Source organism: Leptosomus discolor, chromosome 2 (assembly GCF_034619465.1).
Source record: "Leptosomus discolor isolate bLepDis1 chromosome 2, bLepDis1.hap2, whole genome shotgun sequence".
NCBI lineage: Eukaryota > Metazoa > Chordata > Aves > Leptosomiformes > Leptosomidae > Leptosomus > Leptosomus discolor.
The window spans coordinates 56,842,618-56,858,496 of record NC_141392.1 but is presented as its reverse complement, the minus strand read 5'-3'; the positions used below and the strand labels follow the sequence as shown (position 1 = coordinate 56,858,496).

The following is a 15,879-nucleotide window of genomic DNA, read 5'->3' as shown; positions in this document are numbered from 1 at the left end:
GAAGGTGTCCCTGCCCAAGGCAAGGGGTTGGACTAGATGATCTTTAAGGTCCCTTCCAACCCAAACCATTCCATAATTATGTTACTTTTTCCTGACTTTATTCCTGCTTTGCTTATCCAAATGCGAGTCACAGATAGATGTACGTTTGCTCCACTTCAGAAGGGAGATCAGTCATGCTTGGACTAAGTAAATATTTATTTTCATGTGCACACTCAATATTTTTTTATTCCTCTCTAGGAAGCAGTGGTTCAGTATGAGCAATACGAGCAAGAAATGAAACATTTACAGCAAATGATAGAGAGCGCCCATCATGAGATCCAAGACAAGCCAATACCAAGCAGCAACATCCAGGAACTCCAGGTCCAGATTTCACGTCATGAGGTAGGAGAGCCAAAATGCAGCAACATGGGCTTGATGGCAGCTCATTGACCCAAAAAACTGTTCATAAGCACTGGTCATAAATTAGCTAAGCAACTTTTCAGGCTTACTCAGACTTGATACCAGATAGGAAGTTGATGCTATTGGTACAGTGTGGAGTATTCATTTGTTTATTCTGTTAGATGTGTCCTAATCTCCAGGCAACATTATGATAAATGAAAGCATTGCATAATTAAGGGACAATTAACATTGGCACTTGACTGAGGAGTGTCCCAGAAGTCAGTGTTGAACAGTTAAGTCAGGCGATCACTGCTACTTCTATATCCTAAAGTGCTTGCTCATTTCCATCCCAGTAACGTTCTGTAAAAGAACACCAAGGGACTTGGATTATGGGAAAACCACAGTAGAATTGGAGGAAGACTCTGCAATGTTCACTGCAAAGGCTTCTTTTAAAGTCATTGGGAAGAGTTTTGTCCTGTGGAGTTACAGGTCCTGCCCTCAAACTCATTGATCGTCAGCCCTTGAATGAGTCAGGGTAGACTCTGTGCAGCCTTCTCACTGCGCTGGCATGGGAGCTCCCGAGCCCCTTTCCCCTTCCACTGTCTGTCATGCATTTCTCGGGATAGAAAATGCACCATTGATCTCTGTGTGTCGCTTTTGGCACCAGGTGGCACTATTTCTTTACCTTTGAATTAAAGCTCTCCACACTTTTATGTACTGTAACCTAATGTTTTAAGTGTTGCTCGTTTTTAATAATTTGTTATTAATTTAAGAGAACATCAGTTACCAGATTCCCTGTTGAAGCCTGCATGAACAGGAACTTAAAGGGACATTTGCAGTAGCTATGTTTAGAATTAAAATAAGAGGAAGAAAGTAGAAGGAAAGTACACCCTGTTTTGTAGGAAGCTTGTATGACTATGCATGTATGTAACTAGTTACACTCTGGAACTATGTTTACTGAATTGTATTTCTTTAGACTTTCAGATAAGAATGTAGGCAAGTATCTCCATATTTGTGAATTATTTTAATAGATAATCCACAATCTCATAGAACATTGCTTTCATAAGTTGCTTTATTTTTTCACCATCACATTTTTGCCTCTTTTTCCTTTTCTTTGTTTTCAGTTGAGAGAGGTATGTTAGATATTCAGTGAATTGGACATTAATGCCACAAATGTTATTGCATCTCAGTAATATTAATGGAGATAGGTGAATAATGGAGATAAGTGAATATATTGAATGACAATAATTTCCTACTAGGCCCCAGAGATGTCATTCATTGAGCATTAGTGAATGACTGGTACTTGCCAAACAGAGCAGATAACTATTTGAGCTGCTAGACATTAAATTTATGGCTTGATTTGATTGCAGATTGGTTTTTGATTGATCTAGTTGATGTTTTATACTCAAGACTGCTTAGTTTCCAAGGCAAGCCTTGGAGCTCCAAGAGAGCTCCTTTTGTTGCTAATGTGACAGACAGTGACCACGTAACATTGAAATCCAGACAGTAAAGTATCATTCTCAGTCTTTGTGTTGCTTCCATTTCTAACTCTGTATTTCTTGCTATGACTGTTCTGCACTGTGGTTTTGAGGAAATGGTTTCCTGAAAATGTTATACGACCAAAAAAAAAAATCCTTTAATTTTACCAGCCTGAAGCAGTAATCTTACTTACTGTTTAAAAGATATTGAAATTATTTCTTATTATAGCTACTAGATCTTGCAACTTCTGTTGCTATTTTTCCTTGAAAAACTTGTGTTTGTTGAAGAAATAAAAGCAGATATATTTTTGCTTTATTATTAAGTATTTGAGCGAATAATCACTGATTTAGCAGGCAAGCTTGAACAAATGTTGTTTTCACTTTATAAATCAAAATTCTAACATGTTACTGAGCATCTAGGGAGACAGGAACAATAGCTTTGGCAGAAATGTGAGGATCTTCCACTATTTTTTTGTTTTAAGTATATTCATTGAAAGCTTTGAAACTGGGCACTGAACTGTGCAGCGAGCGGTACAGGGTAGGAGAGAAGACAAGTCAGTTGCTAAGGCTATTCCTTTCCATCTTTCTTCTCTGACTAAACTTAAACTTCTGATAGTGTTTGGCCATGCAGATAGACTGTTTCACAGCCATAAAAGACAAGATTTTAATATATACTCTGCTTTAGGCCAGATTCTCCAGCTCTTTTTAGAAAAAGATTAGTACTGTGTGCAGCTCAGCTTCTAGCTCTGAAGACTTACAGAAAACCAAGACAAGATTAAAATATAGCTTATCCAAACTGGCAAAAAGTGATCTAGTCTGCATTTAATCTTATTATGTGACTGATTGTTCCTATCACGTTTGATCTTGTTAGATCCTGTGAGTTATTGTTTGAACAATTCATTCTTTCTGGCAAGAGCTGAATGGGGCATTTTACAGTTGTGGTTACCACATGACCTCATTTCCATGGCATGCAGTGTGTGGAGACGCTTCATCTTCCTCAGATACATGGAAATAGAACAGGGCAAAAAATAGGACAGGAAGAGGGAAAGACGTTCCCCGTTGCTGCAGTCTGAAGCTTACAGACTTCGTGTCAGGTTCAGGCTGGGTGCGAGCGTGAGGTGTCCTTCCCTCCCCTCTGCGTTTCTCATGCACACAGAGCCTTTCGCAGCACTTTTCCGGTTTTGCTTCAAAGCTCTCGGCTCTGCGGTTTAGCTGTGCAGCCAGACGCAGCCGGGCTTGTTCTCTCCACTGTCAACATCCTGCTTGTCAGCTAGTGCGGCGGCTGATGCGGGGTTTCTGAGAGGCAGCACTATGATGTTATTGGCTGGGCTTGGAGGGGAGAGCTTGCCTTCGCCACGGAAGCTGAAATGCTGCGGGTCCCGTGGCCTTTATTGGCTGCCTCTGCACTAGGGAAAAAAAAATGTTTCCTCAGGAGCTGGCTCAGAAGATCAAAGGATACCAGGAGCAAATTGCTTCTTTGAATTCGAAGTGCAAGATGCTGACAATGAAAGCGAAACATGCCACCATGCTGCTGACAGTGACAGAAGTGGAGGGGCTTTCAGAGGGAATGGAGGAGCTGGATGCAGACCTGCTTCCAGGACACCCCGCTCATCCCTCAGTGGTTATGGTAAGGAATGCATTGGTCTCGGTACTGTGTCTGAGCTGCTTGCTTTTGCGTCACTGCAATACTCCTGTGTAGCACATTGCCGCAGCTCACATCTACATCTTGCTTTTGAAATGGCTGGAGTGTGGCAAACCAAACAAGTTGCGGCTTCCCCTTACTGTATTTTGCTTTATATGGGCTTTCAAGACTTGTTGATAAAGGATGAAGTTATTTAACAGACAAATACCAGTGGAACTTGTCTGTAATACGATGCAAATGTAGTGCTTTTTCGTAGTGGTCAGCGTGCAAGAGCAAACACTAAGAAACTGCTGGATTGCAGGAATAAGATAAAACCAGAATAAATAATATTTCATAACGTATTGCAGTATATACATTTTAAACATCATATTTTTAAAGCTTTTGTCTTAAAATGTTGATGTGATAATTGACAGTATGCTGCTCTATTCTCAGGTGAGTGTGTTAGAAATGAAAGCTGGCTAAGTACTGCCATAGGCCTCATGTTTCGATTACTCTGCTGCTGTTTGTTTCTAATTGGGTCTTATTACAAACATACTGCTGATACTATTGGGATTTTTGTCTGAGTGAAAATAGAGTGCGGATTTATCACTGTATAACAGCATTGGGAAAGCAAGAAGAATATGTTGCTACTGAATTGTGTGTATTTTTTGTTTCAAGTTTATTCCTTCTTGTTCCAACCAGGCCTGGATACTGAGGCCAATACTGCATTATTCTGTAGCTCTCCATAGTATTTCCATATGCAGCAGTGATTGTATTAGAAGACATTTAGGCAAACCCTAATTTGTAGTTATTGAGTTGCTCGCCATACATTTTCTTTTAAATTCATTAGGGTACAGGAGAGCATCACCATACTGAAGTGTGACAAGTAAATGAGACTATTCATTCGACCAGATTTTTAAACTGGTAAATGTAGGAGCATGAAGTATGACCAAATAATGTCATGGTAATTCTGGCCATGTGTTGTTTTTCTTGCTTTGATCTCAGTCTATGTCAAACCTAAGTTGAGGTAACTGATTTTCTCCCTGTGCTCTGGGGTTGCTTTTCCTGTGGCAGATGACTGCTGGTCGCTGTCACACGCTGCTCTCCCCTGTCACTGAAGAGTCTGGGGAGGAGGGAACCAACAGTGAGATTTCTTCTCCACCTGCCTGTCGCTCTCCCTCACCTGTGGCTAATACAGATGCTTCTGTTAACCAGGTACCTCCCTCTGGCATTCATTGAGCTTTTACCTCAGATATGCGTGGTTCCATTCCACAGGTGGTTTATGTAATCCTCTGAAATACTATTTGCCTATAGCTCCGAGGAACTGAGGCTTAACCTCTAACCTAACTGAACCTTCAAGTTCTAGTTCAAAATGGATACAGATATTGACTTCTGAGTTTAAAATGTGTAAACCTGGTGTTACAGCTATTCACTATTTTTAAAAATAAATTTTAAGTGACATTTACAAAGCTCTTCTACGTCACTACTATTTTCTATTTATAACCTAATGTTCATTTTTTCAGTAGTACTCAATGGAATCTTGCATCCTGAGAAAAAATGCAATTTTGTACTTCCCATAATAAACCATTGTAATATCACCATACACATCTATCTTACTGTACCACTGGCATCGTAGCATTGAAGTCACAGTCTGGTATCTTCTACTTAATACCATTTCAAGTATTAACTGTCATGTTTTGGTTTTTTTCATGTATTGTTTATTCCATACTTTCTGTGACAGTCTTTCTTAAGTGCTGATGAGGCAGATCATTGAAATCACTGAAGTTAGATTTTAAATCAAAACTGAGGGCTCTCGCACTTCTAATAGGAACAAGTATACATCAGCATTGACTAGAATGTGAGCAATGAACCTGCATGTTGAGCATCACGCACATGAAGGCACACATAAAATCTTAAGCTTTAAAAGTTTAGAAATGAGCCTTAGGAGTAGTCACCCCATTACTGAATTCATCATGTTGTGGGTTTTGTGGTTGTTCGGTTGGTTTTGCATTTGTGACTGCTTTCAAAATTGACCGCTGCAGACTTAAAGGGTAGAGTGTGCTGTTGCTGTAGAATTAGAGAAGTTTGAGCAACATGCCCATTGATTTCTTCCTCTAATTTCAAAGGTGCGTATGGTGCTATAGAAGTTGCTAAACATAAATGATTTGTTTTCATGAACTGACATAAGAAAGAATACTAAGGTAAGATAGTTAGAATGGTGACAAAATGTTCAACAGCATAATAAAAAAAGTTATATAATGAATGAGAAGGATTTTCCTAGTGTTCTCTCATTTCAGAAAATTGGAAATTTCCCAGTAAAGCTTACAGTAGGAAGGCAGCTATATGTTTCAGCACAAAAATCTTACAACAACATTAATCAGTGAGAGTTAAAGGACAAAGAGCAGCTTGCTTCCTAATAGACAAAGCCAATGTCCATTTGTTACATTTCTTTCAAAATGTAAAACCAGGCTAACCAGCTCCAGTAGCTCAAATAATAAGGAAAACCCAATGAAGATGCCATTGCACTGTGAGCTGACACCAAAATGCAAGTTTTGGAACCTGTGATTTACTAGGGCAACATGGAATAAAAAGGTGATGTCTTCTGATTAGCAGAAGATCTTTGGAAGAGATAAAATCCATAGTGTTAAAATAATCTAAGAAACTTACACATGAAGGTTTCTTCACTGTGGTTAATGTTGAAATGAACTGCACGTACTAAACAATAAGCGGAAGAACATTCCAAAATGCAGTGGTTTACTTACAAAATGCTTAGGTTCACACTCACATGAGATTAAAACTAAAGAAGCTATGAAACTGCCAGTGCTGATCATGATGAATGCCCAGGGAGACTTCAGGAAAGAAGGTTGGTTAAAAAAAAAGTTCTAGAGATTAGTGAATTAGGAGCTTAAATGTAAATTAAAAATATTTTGTATTCAGTAAGACAGCGAAACTAATTTGGAAATGTTTTGTTTTAAAAGGTAGCCAGTATTAAGAGAAATACTTTCTGATTGGAAGAACACCTGCAAAGTGCCAGAAAAACATGTGAACAGGAACTGTAGAAAGTAAAGAATTACATTAATTTAGTCTTTTGGAGTCCTTATGAAGTGGGGGTTGCGGAGGGGAAGATTGGGTGTTAAGACTGTTTTTAAATTCATGCCTAATAATCGCTGTACAGTCTTTCTTTTAATGGTGACAAGTAGCTAGTCTGAATTCAGACATCTATGCACTATTTTTACATTGCTGACAAGTAATGAAAATATAAAACAAGTGCCAAGTGCATATTAGTGGAAATACTGGTTCTACATATTGAAATAGATTAAAACAAGACCATAAATATAAGAAAGTGACAGATCTAATACTGTTGTAGGTTAACAGTTGCACAGGTTGTTTGTTTTGTACTGAAACTTCTCTAGAAATAATGCGGGGGGTATAAAATGTTAACTTTGAAAAGTCTGGGGAGTTTCACAGTATATGATACTTTGGCAATAGATAACAGTCCTTCTGTGCAGTTTATTTTGATGTATAGCAAAATCAGACACTTCATCTGTGCTGCAGTACTGAATGAGAATCCTTTGGGGCTAAAACTTCTCACACTTACCCAAAGATATAGTTGATTAAAATTTAGTACATTTTTTAAAACTCATTTTCCAGATGCACAATGCAGAGAAATTCAGTTGAAAAAACTGAAGTGTTGGCACAAAGCCTTGGAGGCCGCAGCTGATCCTGTGATTTAAGTCTTCAGCACTGGGTCACTGTTAAATGTCCTTATACACAGCCTACTTAATCGTTTTTTCTCCTTCCCTTATGAAAACTCATCTAGGGTGCAACAGCCGTTGTTAAATATGTTTTGAAATCTAAATATACCCTTTGCTCCTACATCCTAACACCAAAGCTTGAATACTCTTCATTATCTAATTTTTGTAAGGTCTGTATAGGGGCAACACAATCTGTTACTTGTAAGAACATCTGTATTCACACAACCATCCTGTGAAAACTCTGCCAAAAAGAAACTGCCATGTTGTATAATACTCCAGAAAGTAGTTGAAAAGATGAGGAAAGGAATTGCTTTTTCCTCTCTATAAAAGCAAGCCCTTTATTGTGGAAACAATGATTAAGAAGTCTCGGAAACGTGGCTTTTCTATTGGCCTTGAGAGAGGACTAGCTAAGGGCTGGAGAGTAGCTGCAGACAAGGCAAAATGAGAAGTTGCCTGCACTGGTGCAATTTTTCACCATGACTTGGAAAGATAACTTGTGGTCAGAGTAAAAAAAAAACCTGAAATTGCAGTACTGAGTGCTGTGCTAAGCTGTTAGCTATTCCTGGTTGACTCCTGGACATTGAAAACACTTTCTTCACTAAATTTTTCAAGTTTCCCAGTTACTGCCTTTGAAGAAGTACCTCATCTGACACTTTTGGACAGTCTGATGCAAGTGACCTGGTTTCTATGCTCTTCCAGAGTTTGTTTGATTTTGTTCACATACGGTATTAGTTATTACTTAAATGACATTGGGAAATAAAGATTCTGCTCCAAATTAGGATCCTAATTATACTCTGTGCTCTAGTACCTCAGAATTAGTCTTGTTTAATACCTAACTTATATACACCTATACAGAATCACAGAATGCTTGAAGCTGGAAGGGAACTCTGGAGGTTATCTGGTCCAACTCCCTTCCTCAGACTGGGCCACATACAGCAGTTTGTCCAGGACTATATCCAGGTTGCTTTTGAGTATCTCTAAGGGTGGAGACTCCACAACTTCTCTGAGCAACCCATCCCAGTGTTCAATCACCCTCACAGTTAAAAAGTCCTTCCTGCTGTTCAGAGGGAACCTCCAGTGTTTCAGTTTGTGCCCATTGCCCCTTGTCCTGTCACTGGGCACCACTGAAAAGAGGCCAACTCTGTCTTCTTTCCACCCTCCCTTCAGGATTAGAATACAGTCGTACAATCATTTTGATTGTAAGGGACCTTTAAGACCGTGAGTCCAACCATTAACCTAACACTGCCAAGCCCACAACTAAACCATGTCCCTAAGCACCATGTCAACACCTCTTTAAATACCTCCAGGAATGATGAATCCACCACTTCCCTGGGCAGCCTATTCCAATGCTTAACAGCCCTTTCGATAAGGAAGTTTTTCCTAATGTCCAATCTAAACTTCCACTGGTGCAACTTCAGGCTATTTCCTCTTGTCCTATCGCTTGTTACTTGGGAGAAGAGACTGACCTCACTACAACCTCCTTTCGGGTAGCTGTAGAGAGCGATAAGGTCTCCCCTCAGCCTCCTCTTCTTCACAATAAACAACCCCAGCTCCCTCAGCCGCTCCTCACAAGACCTATTCTCCAGACCCTTCACCAGCTTCGTTACCCTTCTCTGGACACGCTCCAGCACCTCAATGTCCTTCTTGTAGTGAGGGGCCCAAAACTGCACCCAGTATTCGAGGTGCGGCCTCACCAGTGCCGAGTACAGGGGCATGATCACCTCCCTACTCCTGCTGGCCAAACTATTTTTGATACAGGCCAGGATGCTGTTGGCCTTCTTGGCCACCTGGGCACACTGCTGGCTCATGTTCAGCCGGGTGTCGACCAGCACCCCCAGGTCCTTTTCCGCTGGGCAGCTTTCCAGCCACTCATCCCCAAGCCTTTGGCACTGTGTGGGGTTGTTGTGACCCAAGGTGCAGGACCCAGCACTTGGCTTTGTTCAACCTCATACAACTGGCCTCAGCCCATTGATCCAGCCTGTCCAGATCCCTCTGCAGAGCTTTCCTACCCTTGAGCACATCAACACTCCTGCCCAACTTGGTGTCATCCACAAACTTACTGAGGGAGCACTCAATCCCCTCATCCAGACCATTGATAAAGATGCTAATGAGAACTTGCTGCAATAGTGAGCCTTGGGGAACACCACTTGTGACCACCTGTCAAATGGATTTATCTCCATTCACCACAACTCTTTGGGAATTTGTATTTATACACATTTATAGTCTTACATTTGCGGTACAAATTGTCTGTAGCCTGTTTGGTAGACACAGCTCTGTAAGCTGCCAAGTGAAAGGCACTTAAAACTCAGTCACATGGCTCAACATGCTGAATTTTCCTCCCCATCATACACAGGGTCAGGAAATAAGAAATTTGAGAAATTTGCAAGCATTGGAGGCAGATTTTCCAAGTATGTATTTCAGTAGATTTTGAGCAACTTTTAATGCAAATATTGTGATAACTCTGAGAGCTGCCTGGAAGGAGGTTTGGTCTAGCCTAACAGAAATCAGTGGGAAATCTCTTACTGATTTCACTGGTTAGCAAAACTGTGTCTTGAAGTTTTCACCAGGGGCATTTACATATTAAAAATGATTGAGGAAAATGAACAACTGCTGCTGTGTTGCATGGTCTGGAGCATAGTTCACTAAGTGGGACTACTAAGTGAGAAAAAGGAAGATTGCAGCATTTTCACCTTGCAAATAGATGTGGTTGTAGCCGTCATACATGGTTTCAGCTTTAAATAATCCTTGTCATCAAGTCTGCTTTCTTGACTTAAATATAGATACTGTGCATGTTTCCTTAATGTTACATTTTCTGTAGATCTTTTTAACTGTCACCTGCAATAGTTGAAGAAATCCCCATAAGTAAAGTATAGAAGTTCTGGTGAGAAAAAGTTCCACCCTGAATTTTCAATGGTAATTCAAACATTTGCCCATTTTCCTTAGTACTTTTGATCCCTTTTCCCACTATCTTTTATAAGTTAGATGAGAGTGACTGTTTGAAGAATGTTTGTTTGAAGACTTACTATAAGCTAGTGCTTCATATTCTTTCTTACACCATTGACTAGTCATTCAGCGTATTCCTTTTTGGTTCTTCTGATCCCTTCTATGAGCTAGTGTTCTTTAGGCGTCTTTGCCACTACAGTACCATAACCCACTGTCTGTTGTGATGGGTTTTCCCCATGTGCAGTTTGATGATGCTAGAACGCTCCCACTTGTAGCTTTCCACTCGTAGCCTTCCCGTGTCTGTCCACAGTTGCCTCCTAGCTAACATGAACATGAAAAAAATGCATCCACAATCTTCATCATAGTGAAGCTCCAAACCATACTCAGGGTACTACTGTGAAATATATATTTATTGTGTTGCTCAGAAGTTTCCTGGTGGTTCTGGCTTTGTGGGTTCTATTTTAATGAACATATGCGATGGGGCAGTAGGTGGGGGGATATTATGGAGTATCTTTCGTTTTAAAAGTGCAATAATGTGCTTCGTGCTTGTAGGACATTGCTTATTACCAAGCCTTATCTGCTGAACAGTTGCAGACAGAAGCTGCTAAAATTCAACCTAGCACTTCAGCCGCCCAGGAGTTTTATGAACCAGGCTTAGAATCAGCTGCTAGTGCCAAATTGGACGATTTGCAGCGTTCTTGGGAAACACTGAAAAATGTGGTAAGTCTTCATCTGGAGGGTTCAAAATAGTCAACTGGCTTGTAAGGAATAAAATGCAGAGAACTGGCTCAGATAATATTCTCTGCAGTTCTTGGTTTTCAGATGGTAACAAGAATGGTTAGTTGTGATATTTATTATCTTTGTTCTTTGTTTGAAAGCCTGTTCAGGATGGACCTCCATTAAGAAAAAATAAAAGTCACTAAGGCTGATAGTTGCCTTCAGAAATATTGCCTGTTCTCAGACTATATTCCATAACTCAACAGGGAAATCCAGTCATGCTGGATGAGCTGGCAATAAAGGCCCAAGAATCCAGTTTCTCCAAATACTGAGTCAACATAACATATTTCTGCATAGTAGTGCAGCATAATCATTCAGTGATGTATGAAAATGGTCAAGATTCTGTTCACATACTATAAATTTTAATTCTTTGCAGAGGCAGAGTAGCTATTATGGGGTATTAAGAACTATGCATCTAGCAGATAGTGTACATCCACATGTTTGAGTGCATAAAATCTAAAATAAGGAATGGGAATGTGCCTAGGTTTTCCCTGCTTATTAAAGTCCACTTTTTTTCAGTCACAGAACCTAGAATTTGACTGATGATGTTTAATCATATAAGTATTTTTAATATGGATGTTTTATAATTTATACTTTTGAAAAATTTTTGTTGAGTTTTTCACTTTAGTCTTGTAAGCCTAGGGATGTATGAAGCAAAAGAAAAAGCAAATCCTGTATCAGAGGTCAGAATTTATACCTTCCGTTCCTCTTCAGATCAGTGAAAAGCAGCGCACCCTCTATGAAGCTCTTGAGCGGCAACAGAAATATCAGGACACACTCCAGTCTATATCCACAAAAATGGAGAGCATTGAGATCAAACTAAATGAGAGTCTGGAACCAGCCAAAAGCCCAGAGAGCCAGATGGCTGAACATCAGGTAAAAACTTACATGTGAGAAGTAGAGGTAGAGCATGCATTACCTGTATTTCTTTAGTTCCCTTTCTTTAGATGGTAGCATTCTTCATGGCTGGATGCCTCGAAAACATGCATTAGTTTTGTGAACGTTCTCTGTTAACTGTGTGTTTTGCCTTGTTGGACTTCCTGCTATTCTAAACATGGTGTAACGGGGATTCTTTTAATAAGAAGCCTTTTGAAAAAGTAGAATTGATGATAAGAGTTTGTCCAATCGAAATTTGCAGCAAAATCTTTTGTCAAAGATTGTGTTCAGTGACACTGCACTGTTCTTAGCACCGGTGCTACTAGCATGTATCGGACTGTTTACAATGTTCCCAAATTTACTAAGATCATTACCAATACCGATGCAATGTAAACTGATCTAAATATAATCTTTGCCTCGTTAAACAAAAGAAACAAACTAAAGCACACAAGAAATTCCTTTCCAAGGGAAGTCTTGAGAAATGATGCTCTGAATAATAAGAGAATACTCTATGAGGTAACCAATCTGACGTATGTCCAAGTTGTAATCATCTAAGCCTTCTATCTGATAGCTTGAAACTATCTGGTGGGGCCAGTTCTCATTTTGTAGAGAACCGTAGGAACGCTGTGACCTGAAAAGGGTAACACTTGGCTTTTCTAGCACTGTGTGATGTCTTGTGTTTCCAATGTATGTATGCTGTCAGATGTGAAAGTAAAGTATCTGCTCTAAGGTGTTGGTAATGCAGCATTCTTTGGTAGGTATCTTAGAAACTGATTTATACGGTAAGGATGATAGTAGGAACCTCTTTTAATCTCTGGCTGTTTACATGTATTGCTGGATGTTCTTTGTCCAGTTACTAAGTTTCAGGCTGGAAGGCAACTTGTGCCCCTGTTTCTCTCTCACAAACACACACTCACTTACTTGTTCATTATCTTCACTGCATCTACTAGAATGCTCTATGGGAAAATTTGTTGGAAGAATAAATCTGTATGTCTAAGATTTCCAAAATAATTCCTTCTTGTGATACGTTTGAAATTCAAGATAAGTAATTAAATCCGTATTTCAGTTATGAGGGGTGTGATCCTAGTTTAAGCATCTAAAAGCAGGGCTCAGTCCTTCTGGATTCTGACTCTACAAAACCAGCAGTGATATATTGCACTACTTTGTGTTCCTCATGCTGGCTTGGGACAGTCATCTTGAATTTTATATTAAACCTATGCCTCCTGAGATACTCTCTTCTCACTGATAAATGAAGCAAATACTTTCTCTGCTCTCTTTTCTAAATAGGCTTTGATGGATGAGATTTTAATGTTACAAGAAGAAATCACTGAGCTTCAGACGTCATTAGCCCAGGAGCTGGTTTCAGAACCACTGGATGCAGAAGCTGCTGATCAGCTGGCATTGCAGTCCACTCTCACAGTCTTGGCAGAACGAATGGCCACGATTCGAATGAAGGCATCAGGAAAACGACAACTATTAGAGGTACAAGAAAAAATCCTCTAGGATGGAGTCTTTTGTATCACATTTCAGATTTTGAGAGCAACTTTTGGCAGACCTGTACTTTTACCAAAGTCCTTAGTCACGTTTGAATGCCGATAATTAAAAAAGTCATTTTCAGTTCTGTTCATTTCTTACAATTCCTTTCACTAATCAGTTCTTGTTCTTTTTTAGCGAGCCCATCATGTGAATGGTAGTTGATAAGGAACCAGAAGGAACTTGGAAACACACTGCAGGAGTCATAGTTTATATTTGTATCAATTCGGTTTTTTTAATATACAAATTGAGATTTTTCTCAATAGGTTCCCTTGGTATTCCATGTCCTCCACAGGAGAAGTAATGAAGTGCAGGTATTAAAAGTCATGTGATCTACAGTAGACATTTCAGGAGTCACCTGTCCAAACGGGGAGACGAGAGAAGTGGGAGAGCTTAAAACAAGAAATAACACCTCTTCCAAAGCGTTGCATTGTTGCCTATGCTCATCTTCCCAGTGTTTTGCATGCAAACTTTTATCATGGAAGATGCATCCCTTTATTTCTTTGTCTACCAGCTTTATCACAAATCCTTTATTACTATGATTTTTAAAAAGTCCTTTACATACAGGAATGTTGCTACATACATTATACAGGTGAGAAAATGCAGTCATGCTAAAGCTGGCTGCAGTTTGGCTACTTTGAACACTGCAGGGCAGCTTTACTACTGTACTGCTAAGAACTGCAGCAGCAAATTCACAAACACAGCAACTGCAACAAAGCAATTTCCAGCATCAATCGTTTCTGGGAGACTGAGAATTAGCTCTGTGGATCTATCTGGGTTACAGAGGATTCCCAGGGTGCATCAGCTGCATTAGTTCTGTGCAGTCACCTGAGACTCAGAAAATATCTTTGTTATTCTTTAAAAAATTGCAGTTCTTCCTTCTCGGAAGAAAAATGGCTTTTATGTAAAAATAAGGGGCTGGAAGTAGAATAGGGATCTTACTGTTTATAGCTTGCACCCCATAGAGGTTTTTACAAACTTCTTGATAGTACTTAGGAGGAGATGCTAACTATTAATTTCAAGATAAAGCATGAGTCAAATATATACTCTTAGCTATGGTTAGGATTCTGACAGTTACTTTTATACAATAGCACAAGTATTGCCCAATAATCCTGGCTAAGAAGTATGTATGGCTTGTAGACAATATTCACTAATTTAACCTGTGCACTTTATAGCTCTGATTTCACCAGATAAAATCTTCCAGAACACTGCAGGGATATAACTGTAGAAATACAGATAAAAGAGTTAATGAAAAAGTTTTGCTGTTGAGGGTGTGGACTGGTAGTATTATTCTTTCTGTTGACCTAATTTAAATTACTAGAGCTTGAGAACTGTTCAGCTCTGGATTATTTGACACATTTAACAGCTATAATTATTCTTTAAATTAGTCTAACATGCAATTATTAATTTTCCCATTCAAATTAAGTATTCAGAAAAGCTGTGCAATCGCTTCCCTGTGTGAGGGATTTGTCCTGCATGTACAGGTCTAAAATTCCTTACAGAAGCATGGTAACTTGACCCTGGCCAACAGCCAAGCACCCACCTCACTTCCCCTTCCCTTGGGATGGGGAAAAAATAAAAGGCAGGCAAAAAGACTCATGGACTGAGATAATGACAGCTTAATAAGGTAGCCACCACCCCCACCACCATCTTTCCCCTGAGATTTTGTTGCTGAGCATGATCTCATATGGTATGGAATATCCCTTTGATCAATTCAGGTCAGCTGTCCTGTCTATGTGCCCTCCCAACATTTTACCCACCCCCAGCCTACTGGCCTTTGTGAGGGGCAGTTGGAAAGAAAGCCTTAGTGCTGTGCAAGCTCTGTTCAGCAACAGCCAAATCACTGCTGTTACCAGCACAGCTTTAGCCACACTTGCAAAGCACAGTACCATACAGTCTGCAATGAAGTTAACTCCGTCCCAGACGGATCTAGTACAATCTTCTCCCCTTGTTCCATACCATTTACATTGTGCTTATGATGCACATTATCTGATACATCTAAGTATCCTCTGACCATCCCATTCTGTTTCTTATTCCCGAAATCCCCTCTACTCTTTCCAGAGCTCTGTATCTCTCTTGCACTGGGGAGCCCCGAACTTGAACACTGTAGTCCAGGTGTGGACTCATCACATCATTAAGTAGAAGGGAAGGATCACCTCCCTCAGCCTGCTGGCAACAGTTCTCCTAATGCAGCCCAGGATTCCGTTGGCCACCTTTGCCACAAGGGCCCATTGCTGGCTCATGTTCAGCTTGGTGTCCACCAGGACCCACAGGTCCTTTTCTGCCAAGCTGCTTCCCAGCTAGTTGGCCTTCAGCATGTGCTAGTGCCTGGGATTGTTCCTCCCCAGATGCAGGACTTTGCACTTCCCTTTGTTCAACTTCATGAGGTTTCTGTCAGGCCATTTCTTCAGCCTGTCAGGATCCACTTATGGCAGCAGAACTCTCTGGTGTATCAGACACTCCTCCTATTTTGTGTCATCAGTAAACTTGCTGAGGCTCCTTACTGGCCTTTCACTAG

At 40.1% G+C, this 15,879-nt stretch overlaps 1 protein-coding gene across 2 annotated transcripts in view; it reads left to right on the top strand.

The window, feature by feature from the left end:
* SYNE1 (spectrin repeat containing nuclear envelope protein 1) overlaps window positions 1-15,879 on the top strand; it is a 269,565-nt gene that overhangs the window by 157,572 nt on the left and 96,114 nt on the right. For both annotated transcript variants that reach the window (XM_086461108.1, XM_086461107.1), the window contains 6 exons: window positions 238-381; window positions 3,289-3,483; window positions 4,552-4,692; window positions 10,728-10,895; window positions 11,667-11,828; window positions 13,116-13,310. In XM_086461108.1, coding sequence (XP_086317234.1) covers window positions 238-381; window positions 3,289-3,483; window positions 4,552-4,692; window positions 10,728-10,895; window positions 11,667-11,828; window positions 13,116-13,310 — 1,005 coding nt within the window. The remainder of the gene's footprint in view (window positions 1-237; window positions 382-3,288; window positions 3,484-4,551; window positions 4,693-10,727; window positions 10,896-11,666; window positions 11,829-13,115; window positions 13,311-15,879) is intronic.